Source organism: Protopterus annectens, chromosome 16.part0 (assembly GCF_019279795.1).
Source record: "Protopterus annectens isolate FY-2018-M chromosome 16.part0, PAN1.0, whole genome shotgun sequence".
Taxonomy (NCBI): Eukaryota; Metazoa; Chordata; order Ceratodontiformes; family Protopteridae; genus Protopterus; species Protopterus annectens.
This window is the reverse complement of record NC_056750.1, coordinates 661,482,335-661,498,580: the sequence shown is the minus strand read 5'-3', so window position 1 is coordinate 661,498,580 and position 16,246 is coordinate 661,482,335. Positions and strand designations below refer to the sequence as shown.

General features: G+C 39.3%; 1 protein-coding gene across 1 annotated transcript in view; it reads left to right on the top strand.

Annotated features, from left to right (window-relative positions):
• LOC122790639 (whirlin-like) overlaps window positions 1–16,246 on the top strand; it is a 288,251-nt gene that overhangs the window by 201,741 nt on the left and 70,264 nt on the right. Inside the window, exon 3 of the mRNA XM_044058164.1 lies at window positions 15,213–15,409. Coding sequence (XP_043914099.1) covers window positions 15,213–15,409 — 197 coding nt within the window. The remainder of the gene's footprint in view (window positions 1–15,212; window positions 15,410–16,246) is intronic.

Genomic DNA, 16,246 nt, shown 5'->3' with positions numbered 1-16,246 from the left:
TATACACCATATTTACCGGTGTCCCAATGTCTGTAACAACATTTGTACATTGTTTATGTTTGTTATGCTTTCTACCTCCTCTGTGTCATCTGGACCTAAAGGGTAGTCCATGCCTCATTGCTTCTTCGAACTGGGTGACACCTGAGTAAGTACTTGTTCAACATTTGTGGCTAATGAATCCTCCCCTGAGGTACTACTGTATACTTTTTAAGAATTTACCTAGGTGGTCTTCTTCTTTTTGTTCTAACCATGTTACACCCTCCCTCAGAAAACTTTACACTCTTCCTGAGGTTAAAAGGTTTCCCTCGCTCATAATCTTTAATATCTCAATTAAACTTTTGAATTTTTTTATTTTTCAAAGATTTCTCTAATGCTAACAAATCCTGGACAATTTGGTTAAACACTCTTGATATCGGGCTTGTCCCTCAAATTGTTTTAAATCCTCACACACATGTTGTACATCTACGCAATTCTTGTCAACCATCAGTTCATAATAAGAAGACAAAATGTTGACAAATGTCATTGATGCCTCCTGATGTGCTTGTGCCCATTCATGAGTCAATATGTCATCCGCCACACTCACATACTGTACTGTCCGAACCCTAAGGCCTCTAGCTGTTATATTTTTAGCCTGATAGGCTTTAAACAGTTTCACATGCCACACGTTGGTACGTAAAATTGTCATCGCCTTAGTTTGCTGAATAGTTCACCACGTTGGTCAACCATATGATGAGTATCTGCATCACCCTTCTGCTCCCCAGACCTATCAAGCCCAAATACATGTAAATCATGCTTCTCAGCAGACAAGCCTTGCAATATGGTAACTAGATCCATCTTCAAGAGTAATCTCAGTATTTTCACCCAACTTATTTACGCTTGTGTTTCAATTATTCCACCTTCCCTACTATGTCAGAACCTCTCTCCAGTCCTGACTTGGGAAACACAAACTAAGATGATCTTCACATTAATTATCTTCTACTTAATACAAAAACATCCTATATAAATTCAATTTTTCAGATATAACAATTGACATAAGAGTATTTTGGTCTGTACAAATACCATTCACACTGACTGTTATGAAATACCAAATACAATTCCTCAGGATGTGTGTATCTTACAAATACACTTAAAAGCTGATACCCACATTTAGTGGATAAATCAAACCCATATAACCCATCTGGTGTGTCCAGAAAATTTACAGAACAAAACAATTGTTAGAGATTTGTAACTCACCAGAAATATCCAAATTGGCTCATATGGTCATCAAATGTTGACCATAGGACCATGCAGCAATAACACTTGGATTCAATAAACTGCTTATGATTTCACAAACCCAAGCCCAGACCAGCTTTTCCAGCTAGTCTTCTTGATGTCATCAGCAATTACATTCATCCAACAGTGAACCCCAATATCACTTATATTAATACAGTTGTTTTATACCACTAAAAAGTGATTCAAAACAAACTATATATCTTGTATATATAATACAATTCAATACTGTTATCCAAATTTCTTCATTAAATCAAGCCTATATGACCATCCCCTCCACAGCACTAACATTTCAAAAATATTTTTCTATGGGGAAAAAAACATTTGTTAGGCTTAAATAATGACACAGTTTTCTGAATGATGTTGACCCTCAGGCCATATAGCAACAATAATTAACATGCAAAAAAGTGCCATTAGTCCTTCAGTCCCAAACTCAGGCCAGTCTTTTCAACTCAATGTCTTCAGCCATTACATTTAAATTCAGTTCATCCGACAGTCAACCATTACGACGATGTTATCACATATTCCAGCAAACACAATTCAAAAAACTGTTTCCAGCAACCAGATTATCCAAGGACAAAATTAGATCTAATAAGTATACAACATCAAGTGTAAACCCCCCAAATTTAGTCCTCCGATCAGTTCCTAAATATAAGTTGCGAACCCTAAGATTATTTATAGTGTTCCATGATGTTATAACCACAGTTTTATTTGTTCTTTGTCATCAAATGATGTATGTGACCACTAAATATGGCTAAAACACAACATATATGCTTGTTAGTTCCAAAACAATAGGCCTGACAAACACGACACTTCAAGTGTAAAGTTTTCTGAGAGAGGGGGTAACATGGTTAGAACAAAAATAAAAAGACCTAGGTCAAGTCTTATAAAGTCTGGTACAGAATACAGTAGTACCTTAGGGGAGGATTCATCAGCCACAGATGTTAAACAAGTACTTACTCAGGTGTCACCCAGTTCAAAGAAGCAATGAGGCATGGACTACCCTTTAGGTACAGACGACACAGAAGAGGTAGAAAGCATAACAAACATAAACAATGTACAAATGTTGTTACAGACATTGGGACACCAGTAAATATGGTGTATAATGTTCATAACATCTCCTCTGTAACTTTAACAGAAGTGGAAAAACAATTGCTTAATAAAGGGTTCAAATATATACCTGGCTTTTTTGCTAATGAAGATAGTGTGGTGGATGATTTGTTGGCATTTTGTTAAGTACTTAATTTAAAATTATACTTTGGGTCCCAGAATAGGGCTCAGAGATCCACTGAAATTCATTTTTGAAAGTCGAAATTCATACCCCCAATGGACAATGTTGCAATATTCCAAGAATCAGTTATAAAAGATTTACACTTTAAGAATTGTGAAGCTAAAATTGAAACAAAATTTGACAGCTGAGGAGAAACAGGCATTTAAAACTTTAAAGAACAATACAAATATTGTCATTATTCCAACGGCTAAAGGTGGGGTGGTAGTGGTCATGGACACTGAAGATTATATATCAGAGGCTCGTAGACGGGTAAGGGATGCGAGACATTATATGCCCATGCCACTCGACCCTACCTTTCATTTTAAGAAATAGATTGACACTTTTTTGGACCTGGCTTGTGATAAAGGAGTGATTTCATCACAGACTAAACAGCATTTAATAGTGTATGACCCCCAGAAGCAAATCCTATACTTGTTGCCCAAGATTCACAAAAATCTAGGAAAAACCACCTGGCAGGTCGATAGTGTCCGGTATAGGATCTCTAACAGAACCATTATCAGCATTCTTAACAGAACATCTGCAGCGTTTATTAAGGATAGTTAGAGCTAGAATTCAAGATACTACAGAATTCTTGACAATAATAGAGAATTCCCAGTTAGAATCACATTGGCTACTGTGTGCATTAGATGTGACAGCATTATATACGAGTATTCCACATTGGGCTGGATTGGAAGCTGTCAAATATTGGTTGGAAAAAGTGGATATTTATCCTCCAGGGTTCAACACTTTGCTATTGTGCATGGTAGAACACGTGTTAATGAAAAATGTTATGTATTTCCAAGGGGACTGCTATTGTCAGGTTCAGGGAACAACAATGTGGGCGTCTTTTGTCCCCATATATGCTGATCTGTTCATGAGCTACTTAGATGATTTGCTTATATATGACAATTTATATAATATTTTTTTGTCTGAGATAGATATCTGGAGAAGATTTCTAGATGACTGTTGGTTAATATGGCTTGGTGGGGAAGAATATTTCTTAGAGTTCATTCAATATTTAAACGAAAACAAGTGAGGAATAGAATTTACTCTGAATGTGGATATACAGCAGATAAATTTTTTGGATGTGACAGCCATAAGAAATAATGATAATATGTTGGCATCCAAGATATATCGCAAATATCCATAGTACAATAATTTATTTGCTACTAATTTACATCCCAGCCACATTATAGAAAATATACCTAAGTCTCAATTTCTAAGGGTGAAAAGAATTTGTTCCTTTCTAGATACCTATCAATATTTTGAGGATGACCTTACAGAAAGGTTTTTGGTTAGTGGGTACCAGCCTCATAACATCAGGTCAACCAAAAATGGGTAGCAGATCGAAATAGGTCTGAAATGCTAAAATATCACGATAGAAAATATGAGGATGAGAATGCTATTAGGTTTGTCACTACATATGGCAGAAATATTAACTTTATTAGGGAAGTTATTAATAAAAATTGGAATATTTTGTTAGCTAATGAGGAACTGTCTAGTCTACTCTTGACAAATGCCAATTTTCATATAGAAAAGGTGAACGTTAGGCTCTCATTTCAACCACTATAAATGGGGTAATAAGAATCAAAATATAGAACAACAAGGACAACAAGGTACCTTAACTGGTGATAAAGTCTTTGGGTCATTTCCATGTGGGCATTGCTCATTATGTAAACATATGTTAAAAACAAAACAGTTTTCTAGTAAGAATACTAGTAAGGTTTATAATATTAGATTTTTTGCAAACTGTGGGTCAGATTGACTGGTATATTTGGTGACATCTTCATGTGCTGCCTTTTATGTTGGGCAGACCTCGAGATCTATGCGTGTTCGTATATCAGAACATCTTAGTGACATTCATAACAAACGTATTTCAAATGCTTTGTATAAATGCACACTTAAACATAATAATGCCAAGTTTCATTTTATGGTCATTGATAAAGTTTGGGGGGACAGGAAAAACAAACTGGGATGGCATGCAATATTAAACAAGAAGGAGAGTGATTGGATCATCAAACTTGAGGGTTTGTTTTCTGCAGGGCTTAATGACCATATGTAATATATGTGTATGATTACAGTTCTGACAAATGAAGTTGCTGTTGCTTTAAATGTTGATGCTTGATGATGTTGTTGTGTCTTTCAGCTTTTCCTGGTTAGGGGTTGCCACAGCGGAACTCCGGTCCGCTAATGATTGGCAGTAGATTTTGTACGTGCCGAGTTGCCAGCTCTGACGCACAACCTTCAACGAAGGTACGCCCATTCACGCATGTCTCCACACAGAAGACGCTTTAGCTGAAAATCGAACAGGACAACATCTTACTGTGAAGCGACAATGCTACCACAGCACCACCACCGATGTAATGAAGATTAATCATGGTATAAGTATTGGTGACTTACGCTTTTGCATTTATCACTGAAGAAGGCATGGTTGCCGAAACCGGTCTGAATTTTATGGTGTTGCCACATTAAAAGAAGTTTGGATATGCTTACATAGTGCTAGCTTTGCTTTTTTGAGGGATATATATTACCTCAGCAATGGAAAAGATAGGTATATTACTGGTGTAGGGTGTGATGCTGAGTGTAGAGGGATATAGAAGTGCTATCCCTCCCCATTTTTTTTTAGATCTAGCTCTTCTGGTTACTGCAAAGTTTTGAGGTATTATCTTTGCATCTTTTACATTGGGATGTAGCCATGTTTCAGTAAGGGCTAGTATGTCATGTTTATTTTTATCAATCCAGGCATGCAGTGGGGCTATTTTATTACATATACTTCTAAGGTTAAGTGTAAGTATGTTTAAATCTTTGGGGTTACTCTTTTGGTTAGGATTAGAGGGTGGGCCAGGGTTAGGATGTATGTCTCCACGTTTGAGTAAATAGGTAATGAGGAATGCGTACCATGGAAAGTGTTTTTTATTCCTAGGTGAGGGTACTGGTGTCAAGTGTGGTTTCAAAGGAGATGAGGAGGCTAGTTTGTGGCTTGAATAAAATGGGAGGGTATAAGGGAAAAGCTGGGCGGAGATATGTGAGAAGCTGTGTTGTTTATTGGGGATAGGGTTAGAGGAGGTTGTGTATTGGTGTGTGGGATACGCAAAGATATAGCTGTAGTGAGGTTGAGAATTTAGAGTAAAGAGGCTCGGCAAGTTAGGAGAAGCATGTCAACTGTGATAGTGGGTTTAAAAATAGTAACAGTGGAATTTGAGTGTTGAATGTAGTATCAGGTGTAAATAAAGATTGTTATCATGTGATATGTGTGCAGCCGAAGGTAAGGTTGGAAATGTTTTGACTTCAGAGTGAGCTTTGAGAATGTGGTTAGGTGTTTTACCTTGCAGTTTGTGATAAGGATGGGTAGGGAGATTTGCTTGGTCAGTAGTAAATTTATGGTGCAATGCTAGTTTGTGTGTATAGTAGAAGAGAAGTTGGTAAGCATGGAGTTAATTTAAACAGATTGAGGTGGTGATTGTACTGTGATGGTAATGTAGAGATGATGCAAAAAAGTATAGTAGAGGGCATGTTAACTCAAGGTGATGGATGTAAGGGAGAGCAGATAAGTTTGGCTACATAAAAGAAAGTAAGGTGTGCATGAAATGTAACTGTGCTGTTCATAGAAGCATAAAATCAGGTATTACAATAGAAGCCTTCAGTAGAAGTGAGTGGAAACATATATACATAACATAAACAAATGTACTACAGATGATAAGGGATAAAGAAAAGAGAAAAAGAAAGAAAGAACACAGCCAGATGGCAACAGACTATAGGCTTACTTGATGTAACTGCAGTACAAACAACAACAAGAAAAATGTTGCTGGTTTCACTGAATCCTACTGTAAAACACCCAGTGCTGATATATTTACTACGCATTAACAGCAAAGACACAACACTTAGCCACAATTAAACACAGTGAAATCTTAGTTATATTTTTCTAGTACAAGTTTGAAGCAAAATTAAATAAACCATAATAATTAAGAAAATACAAGAAGCAGCTGGATGGAGAAACACACTTGTGGCATGGGATAGTGATTGTGACATGGGGTAGTGAATTGAATCTGAAGTTGGAGCCACAGCAGCAAATGCAGTAAGAGAGCAAGCTAAGATGCAGGGTGGAGCATTCAGTTCCTTGAGTGGAAAGCAGCCCCCCCCCCCAGATGGTATACCACCATAAACAATCAGTGAGGTAGGATGTTCATGGATACATCCTACAAGATGTCTGAACTCTAAATACTTGTCTTGAGTCACAGAATTAAATTTTATAGTTATGTGCTTTTCAATGTCTTTCCAGGGATATATTACACTGATGAGTGAAATATGCTGAAGTTTTAATGTAGCTTCACCTTCAGTAGTAAAAGGCGTGTGGGTAAGTGGGGGTGGGGTAGGGATATCCTTCCAGCAGATTCATCACTACAAAACAATACACACTAGACATAACAAATTAAGTTATTAAGTTTGAGTCTTGCAGATTGCCTTACATAGATTTAACTTGGTTATTTGTTCCCTGTGAACTTTCGCCAACTGCAGGTGAAATTCAGCTGTGCAAGTTATTTAGGTAGTGCGATATGATAAGTCTGACTGCTGCTGCTGCAGAAGGTACATGGGCTTGTTTCACTTTTTATAGAGTGAAGCAGCTGGATGCGGAGAACACTTGGGACATGGGGTATCGATAATAAAATGCAAAAAAGGCATTAATACAATTTATTTACTTATTTATTTATTTATTTTAATGTCTCATTAAACCCTGGACTAAACAGAGTCCGTAGGCTGACAATCTGCATGGATTTTTTTCTATGTAAAAAATCTTTTCTTTCAAATGAGTTGCCCATTGTAGTGGAAACACTGTCAGAAGCAGTAAATTTAAAAAAATAGTATCTTGATGTTGTAATTTGTTTCCCTAAAACACTTCTATCTCTGTTGCAGTACAAATAATGCAAATGATTTAAAGTCTCTGTTTGAACTGATATGTTGATTCCCCCAACATAAAATACACTAAATTAATATGTCACTAAATAGATCACATGTTCAGTTTTACAGGTCAAGAATTTCCTAGTTTCAGAGATTGTAGGTGTATTTTTAGAAGTGGAATTCTTAACCCTGTTTGCATGTTTGCAAAAGCAGGGGAAACAGCCTCTATGTTTGTAGGCAAAATATCTTTGGGTCATGAGGGATTTAAAAGGATTTTTAAAACTTGGAAATCTCTGCCAAAAATTCTGCTCTTATGGTAGTCATCAGTATTAAGAGAACCAAAAACGTATCAGCATTCAAAAATTTGCTGGAATTTGCATAGAACCCTTCTAATGTTGAAAACATTATTACCAAATAGTGTCAAAAATCATAAGAGAGTGAGGCACAACACTGGTCATCTGCTGTCCTTTCTTTGTATTTGAAGTAATCTTCCCTATCAATATCTCATGCATATTTTTGGGCATGCTGAATCAAAGTATGTTAATATCCTCTGTTAAGAAGCCGAATCTGTAAATCAGCTATCTGTGACAATCATTCCTTACTATTGCAAATTCTACTGAAACACAAAAACTGTGAGTAGGGAATGTTGCTCAACATATATCATGAAAGACTGCTGGAAGCCATTAATGAAATTTTTTTAGAAAAAGGCTTCCAGTATAATGCATTCATAACAGAACTATCAAATAGTTTTGTGCTGATAACATGCAAAAAAATCAATGATGAACAAATTGTGTTTGACAGAGAAATTCAGACAGAAATTGCTATGAAAAAGAAAACTGACAAAGGCTTACAAATGCTATAAAAACCCATTCCAAAGAGAAATGCTATAAAAACCCATTCCGAAGACGTCAACAATCATCAAGATATCGATGTCACATCTCACTCAATATTTTGGCCAAAATGATTGATATATTGCTTATAGTTATACAAATTTAAAAAATACTGCTTATATAAATCAGCATATATGGTTGCATATGTGGCAGCCATTGTTCATCATCTTCTGTCAGCTGTTCCCGTTAGGGGTCGCCACAGCGGATCATCTGTTTCCATTTCTTCCTGTCCTCTACATCTTGCTCTTTCACACCAACCACCTGCATGTCCTCTCTCACCACATCCATAAACCTTATCTTAGGCCTTCCTCTTTTCCTCTTACCTGGCAGCTCCATCCTTAGCATCCTTTTCCCAATATACCCAGCATCCCTCCTCAGCACATATCCAAACCATCGCAATCTCGCCTCTCTTGCTTTGTCTCCAAATTGTCCAACCTGAGCTGACCCTCTAATATACTGATTCCTAATCCTGTCCACCCTAGTCACACCCAGTGCAAATCTTATCATCTTTAACTCTGCCACATCCAGCTCTGACTCCTGCCTTTTTGTGACCGCCACTGTCTCCAACCCATATAACATAGCTGGTCTCACTACTCTCTTGTAGACCTTCCCTTTCACTCTTACTGGTAACCGTCTTCACAAATCACTCCTGAAACACTTCTCCACCCATTCAACCCTGCCTGTACTCTTTTCTTCACCTCTCTTCCACACTCACCATTACTTTGAACTGTTGATCCCAAGTACTTAAACTCATCCACCTTTACCAACTCTACTCCCTGCATCTCCACCATTCCTCTACCATCTCTCTCATTTACACACATATATTCTGTGTTAGCCCTGCTGACCTTCATTCCTCTCCTCTCTAAAGCATATCTCCACCTCTACAGGGTCTCCTCAACCTGGTCCCTACTCTCACTACAGATCACAATGTCATCTGCAAACATCATAGTCCACGGGGCCTCCTGTCTGATCTCATCTGTCAACCTGTCCCTCACCACTGCAAATAAGAAAGGGCTCAGAGCTGATCCTTGATGTAATCCCACCTCCACCTTAAACGTATCTGTCACTCCCACTGCAGTCCTCACCAATGTCACACTACCCTTGTACATATCCTGTACCACTCTTACATACTTCTCTGCCACTCCCGACTTCCTCATACAATACCACAACTCCTCTCTAGGCACCCTGTCATATGCTTTCTCTAAGTCCACAAAGACACAATGCAACTCCTTCTGACCTTCTCTGTATTTCTCCAACAACACTCTCAGAGCAAACATTGCATCTGTAGTGCTCTTTCCTGGCATGAAACCATACTGCTAATCATTAATCATCATCTCCCTTCTTAACCTAGCTTCCACTACTCTTTCCCATAACTTCAAGCTGTGACCGATCAATTTTATCCATCTGTAATTACTGTAGCTCTGCACATTACCTTATTCTTAAAGATAGGTACCAAAACACTTTTTCTCCACTCCTCAGGCATCCTCTGACTTTCCAAAATTTCATTAAACAATCTGTTTAAAAATTCCACTGCCATTTCTCCTAAGCATCTCCATGCTTCCACTGGTATGTCATCTGGGCCAACAGCCTTTCCATTCTTCATCCTCTTCATAGCTGTCCTTACTTCCTCCTTGCTAATCTGTTTCACTTCCTGATTCACTATCCCCACATCATCCAACCTTCTTTCTCTCTCATTCTCTTCATTCATCAGCCCCTCAAAGTACTCTTTCCATCTACTCAACACACTCTCCTCGCTTGTGAGTATGTTTCCCTCACTATCCTTTATCATCCTTACCTGCTGCACATCTTTTCCCAGCTCTGTCCCTCTGTCTAGCTAATCAGTACAGGTCCTTTTCTCCCTCTTTAGTGTTCAATCCCTCATACAACTCTCCATATGCCTTATCCTTAGCCTTCGCCACCTCTCTCTTTGGCATGCGCCTCATCTCCTTATACTCATGTCTACTTTCTTCATCTCTTTGACAATCCTACTTGTTCTTCGCCAGCCTCTTCCTCTGTATACTCTCCTGTACTTCCTCATTCCACCACCAGGTTTCCTTGTCCTCCTTCCTCTGTCCAGATGTCACACCAAGCACCTTTCTAGAAGTCTCCCTTACTAGTTCTGCTGCAGTTACCCAGCTATTCGGTAACTCTTCATTGCCTCCCAGTGCCTGTCTTAACTCTTCCCTGAACTCCACCTCACAATCACCCTTTTTTAACTTCCACCATTTAATCCTTGGCACTGCTTTCACACTCCTCCTCCTCTTCTTGATCACCAATGTCATCCTACAAACGACCATTCTATGCTGCTTAACTACACTTTCCCCTGCCACCACTTTACAGTCTCCAATCTCCTTCAGACTGGCCCTCTAGGATATAATCCATCTGTGTGCATTTTCTCTACTCTTGTACGTCACCTTATGCTCCCCCCTCTTCTTAAAATACATATTCACCACAGCCATGTCCATCCTTTTCGCAAAATCCACAATCATCTGACCTTCTGCATTCCTCTCCTTAACACCATACCTTCCCATCACTTCCTCATCCCCTCTGTTCACTTCACCAACATGCCCATTGAAGTCCGCTCCAATCACTAGTCTCTCACCCTTGGGTACACTCACCACCAATTCATCCAACTCGCTCCAAAATTTTTCTTTCTCATCCATTGCACACCCAACTTGTGGAGCATATGCACTAACAACATTCATCATTGCACCATCAATTTCAAGCTTCATAAACATCACTCTAACAGACACTCTCTTCACCTCCAAAACACTCTTGGCATACTGTTCCTTTAGGATAACCCCTACCCCATTTCTCCTGCCATCCACATCATGATAGAACAATTTGAACCCACCTCCTCTACACCTGGTCTTACTTCCCTTCCATCTGGTCTCTTGCACTCACAAAATATCAACCTTCCTTCTCTCCATCATATCAGCCAGCTCTCTCCCTATACCAGTCATATTGCCAACATTCAAAGTTCCTACCCTCACTACTACACTCTTAACCTTCCTTCTCTCTTCCTGCCTTCGTGTATGCCTTCCCCCTCCTCTTCTCCTTCGGCCAACAGTAGCCCAATTTCCACCAGCACCCTGTTGGCTAACAGTACTGGTGGCGGTCATTGTTAACCTGGGCCTCGACTGATCCAGTATAGAAATATGAAATGTTGTCCACATAAGTCATTTGGCAGAGGTTTTATGCCATTGTTGTTCCTTGTAATTACGTATCACTTATTGTCAGAATAAAACACATTTGTTTCTTAATGCAATCTCAGCATATCTAGTCAGAATTCTACAATCTGATTATGATGCAGATTACTGGACTCTAACCAAAAATAAGGACCCCTGATGACAGCTTCATGAGATATGAAGGTATACATGCTTTCTACATCTAGGATACATAATACAATGAAGTCCTCAATATATGTGACATTTATTAATTAGATAACCACCATGGTAAGGTGATACAGAGAGATGAAGATCCCCTTCCCCATCCTTACTAAAGAGTGTTAACCCTTACCCTGCTCTTAATCCCAGTCCTATACCCATACCCTGCTCCTAACCCCAGCCATATACCCTTACCCTGCTCCTAACCCCAGCCCTATACCCTTACCCTGCTCCTAACCCCAGCCCTATACCCTTACCCTGCTCCTAACCCCAGCCCTATACCCTTACCCTGCTCCTAACCCCAGCCCTATACCCTTACCCTGCTCCTAACCCCAGCCCTATATCCTTACCCTGCTCCTAACCCCAGCTCTATACCCTTACCCTGCTCCTAACCCCAGCCCTATACCCTTACCCTGCTCCTAACCCCAGCGCTATACCCTTACCCTGCTCCTAACCCCAGCCCTATACCTTTACCCTGCTCCTAACCCCAGCCCTATACCTTTACCCTGCTCCAAACCCCAGCCATATACCCTTACCCTGCTCCTAACCCCAGTCCTATACCCTTACCCTGCTCCTAACCCCAGCCCTATACCCTGCTCCTAACCCCATCCCTATACCCTTACCCTGCTCCTAACCCCAGCCCTATACCCTTACCCTGCTCCTAACCCCAGCCCTATACCCTTACCCTAACCCCAGCCCTATACCCTTACCCTGCTCCTAACCCCAGCCCTATACCCTGCTCCTAACCCCAGCCCTATACCCTACTCCTAACCCCAGCCCAGCCCTATAACCTTACCCTGCTCCTAACCCCAGCCCTATACCCTTACCCTGCTCCTAACTCCAGCCATATACCCTTACCCTGCTCCTAACCCCAGCCCTATACCCTTACCCTGCTCCTAACCCCAGCCCTGTAACCTTACCCTGCTCCTAACCCCAGCCCTATACCCTTATCCTACTCCTAACCCCAGCCCTATACCCTTACCCTGCTCCTAACCCCAGCCCTATACTTTACTTTGCAAAAACACTTTCCTTATCCCTTCGACTGTTCAGATAAATTAACTCTGAATGTAGTGGTAGGGTTTTGGTTCAGATATTGCAAAAGGAAAGTATTTTTGTGTGTGTGTGTACCTTTTTTTTTTTTGCTTTGCTTTTCAATTAGTTGCTTTTTGATACTACAACTCCTGAAAATGCTGTTGGCATATACCAAGACTGATTGTCACATTATTGTTAATTAAAAGTCCACATCATGTCCCCTGCTGGCCATGACACATACTTACATAAGTTGGCATCTATACCTGTTTTTATCTAGAGTGATAAGCTTAGGTGATTTCAAGCACCTGTCCATCAACTGCAAATCTACACAACCAGTGACAAATATATACAGTGGTGGTTCTTAGTTTTTGACAATGCCAATTACCCGGACCAAATGTTCTTCATCCCCCTAGAGAGGCTATTTGTTTTAACCTCATAGTTACAAATATTGTCATAGCCTGGACTCCCACCATGCATTGCTTCTGCATAAATTGCATTCTCCTTTAAACTGGCACAGACTTTAGAGATATGGACACAGTCATTGGCAAGAAGCTATACTTTGATTAGCATGTATCAAGTCATAGTTAGGAAATCATTCTACCTCAACCAGCTAATTACCAAAGAAATATCCTTGTAGATCTTAAGAACATGTTCTGTTCTTCTTTCATTAGGCCAATAATAGAATATAGTAACAACTTCAGCAAATACTTCTGCAAATACTTTGCCCAGTTTGAAAGGCCACAGTAATTCCTATTTAAAAATTAGAGAGTTAAGCTCCTCTACTACCCAGAAGGATTAAAGGCCTTATCACTTTACTCTGTCACATACCTTTGCTTAGCTTTCTTTAGTTTGAAAACTCCTATCTTGCTAGACTTCTTTCACTTTTAGAAAACTAGTAGTGCTATGAAGACTCATTCCAAAGATCCTCATCTTCAACAACACATAGATGAGCCTCCTGTTGTTCCTGGTAGGGGATATATTGGGTTAGATATTTGTGGAATAGTTTTTGCTTGCTGGTCAACAAATGCATTAGATTAGTCACCTTTAAAACCAGTCTTGTTGACTGGATGGGTATTTTGTAAATTCACCCTAGCATATTTTGTATGGCTTTCTGCAACTAGGGAAGCTAATTAATTTACAAGTGTATTGGGTGCTTAGGCTAAGCTTCTCAATGATCATGTCTGCTACTAACCTGTGAATCTATACATGACATTTGTTAAAATGTTTTTTTTTTTTTTTTTTTGTAGTGTGTATGTACGTGTGTGCTTTGGATTAATAAGAATTGTATAATCAGTCAGAGCTTTTTCTTGTGTAAAAAAATGTTCCTAGTGTATTTCTACTATAAAATCATAAATGAAAAATAATTTGTATACACATCTCTGAAGTTTGTAATTTTTCTATAGCACAACCTCCTAACAGCCACATTCAGATAATGTTTGTACCATGATGACACTAAGGTTTATATTAGAAAGTACCCCTGAATCTGAAATCATTTTGAGAGGCTAACCCATATTCCTATCTTGGCTGCCAGTGAAGTTTCCATAATCCTGTCCCTCAGACCCTATGGTCAGTTTGTAGTTCCTGGCAAACAGAAACAGTCAGCAGAATGCACTTTGTTCCTGAACAACAGGGAATCCTTGGGCAGTGTTCCTCCTACCCTAAAAAGCAAACATTTTTGTAGGCTTTACATGTGTTACTAGTATCTGCCGCAGGAACCACAGACATGCAGAACTGCTGTTTGGATCAAACACAGCACTTTGCACGATTTCTAGGTCAGATGCTGCCTCCATCTGTAGTGGTCAGTTTGAAGTCAACAGTTGATCTGTTGGTATATAAATATGGCATCTGTCTTCAATGATGATGACTTGGTTTGGGATTGAGCATGGGTGTCTAACAGCTGGCATAGGCAGGGTGGAATGTATGTTCAGGGGCAGAGGGAGGGCATAGGGCCATGCTCAGCCTGTTTAATCACTGGATGAAACTGCAGGTGTGGCAGGATATCTTGCATCATTTAAGGGTGTCAGACATCTGCTACAACAATAAAAGTGCACCTGGTATTAGCACCACTTCCACAGAGAAAAAAGACAGGACCCTTAGATAGCCACTGACTTCAAAAGACCATCTCATGAAAGCAGTACAAATTAAGTCTAAGTACTGGCATAACCCATGCCTTGTTTTAGGACAGCTAACAGAAGGATAGGAACAGGGTCTAAGTTCCTCAAACTAAAGTGGTGATACTTGTGTAGTGATTGGTCATTTCCTTAGAGAAATGTCTCTGTATGGTCTAGACAGACAAGTGAATCAGTTATGTAAAAAAAGAAAACCACATTAATGCAGATGGTATGTGGGACATTTTGTCAAAGTTCAACTAAATATTCCTAGAAGGGGAGGGTAATTTATTTAAATAGCATAATTTGTATTGGTTACCAGTGCCATGTGAACTGAAACTTGTTTTCTGCCAATAAACAGCTGTTCTCCTGCTGTCCCCTCCAGCCTCCACCCTTTCCCAACTATCTGACAGTGGACAGACCCTCAGCGAGGACAGTGGGGTGGACATCGGAGAAGCTGGGGCCAACAGCAAAGACAATAGCCCCATTCCTGCCAAAACAAAAATCATAAAGGAGCCCTGGAAAAGTGAAGGATCAGCAGGGATCAGTGCTAAACCAGTAAGTAGTCATTCCAAAACTTCAAACTGTTTGTTTTCTTAGTCATTGTGGAGTATTTGCTTTGTTCATTTGATAAAAGCAATAAACAATGCTTTTTCTTTTTTAATATAGAGGAAAAGTTCACAGTAAAGAATGCTTATGTGAAGGCATAATTGTAACTGTTATAATTGTTAGCTGGTTTGAGTATAGCGTAAGCAGTTAATAATATTTAACATAATGCTGTTTACTCAAGTGTGACTACACAGAAAATACTGTGGTGATAAAGTGTGTTATGTTAAGTCAGATTCAAAGCAGATGATATCAATAATAGAGCAGAGCTGATGCCAAAGTGGCATTTTGGTCAGTTGTATGAGAGTTTTATAAAAATGTTACCAGAAGTAAGACAAACAAGCTTACATTAAAAAGCACTTTTACACAGTTCAATGGAAACATTCATTCATCATTGACCATCACTGTACATGCATACAGAACCAGAAACGTGCTATTGAACCTGAATAGGTGTGTTGCCAAGACACCAGTGACAGAGGCATGACCGGTATGATTGTTTTATTGATAAACAGCATAAAATAAAAGTATAGTAATTCTTTGGAGCCAGCATGCATTCTTTTGTAGTTCTGACTATCAAAAGGGATTTCATATAAGCTGATGTCACTGGTATCAACATCTCACGAACATTATTTTTTATATGTAGTTTGGAAAAATGTTTATCCACTCCCACAAACTCAAATATACTTAAACTGTAATAACACATCATGAAGATCTTCGTAATATATGGTCTGCCACAATTGTACACTGAAATCAGAAAGAAGACAACTTTGCTAAGTATCTTTTAACACT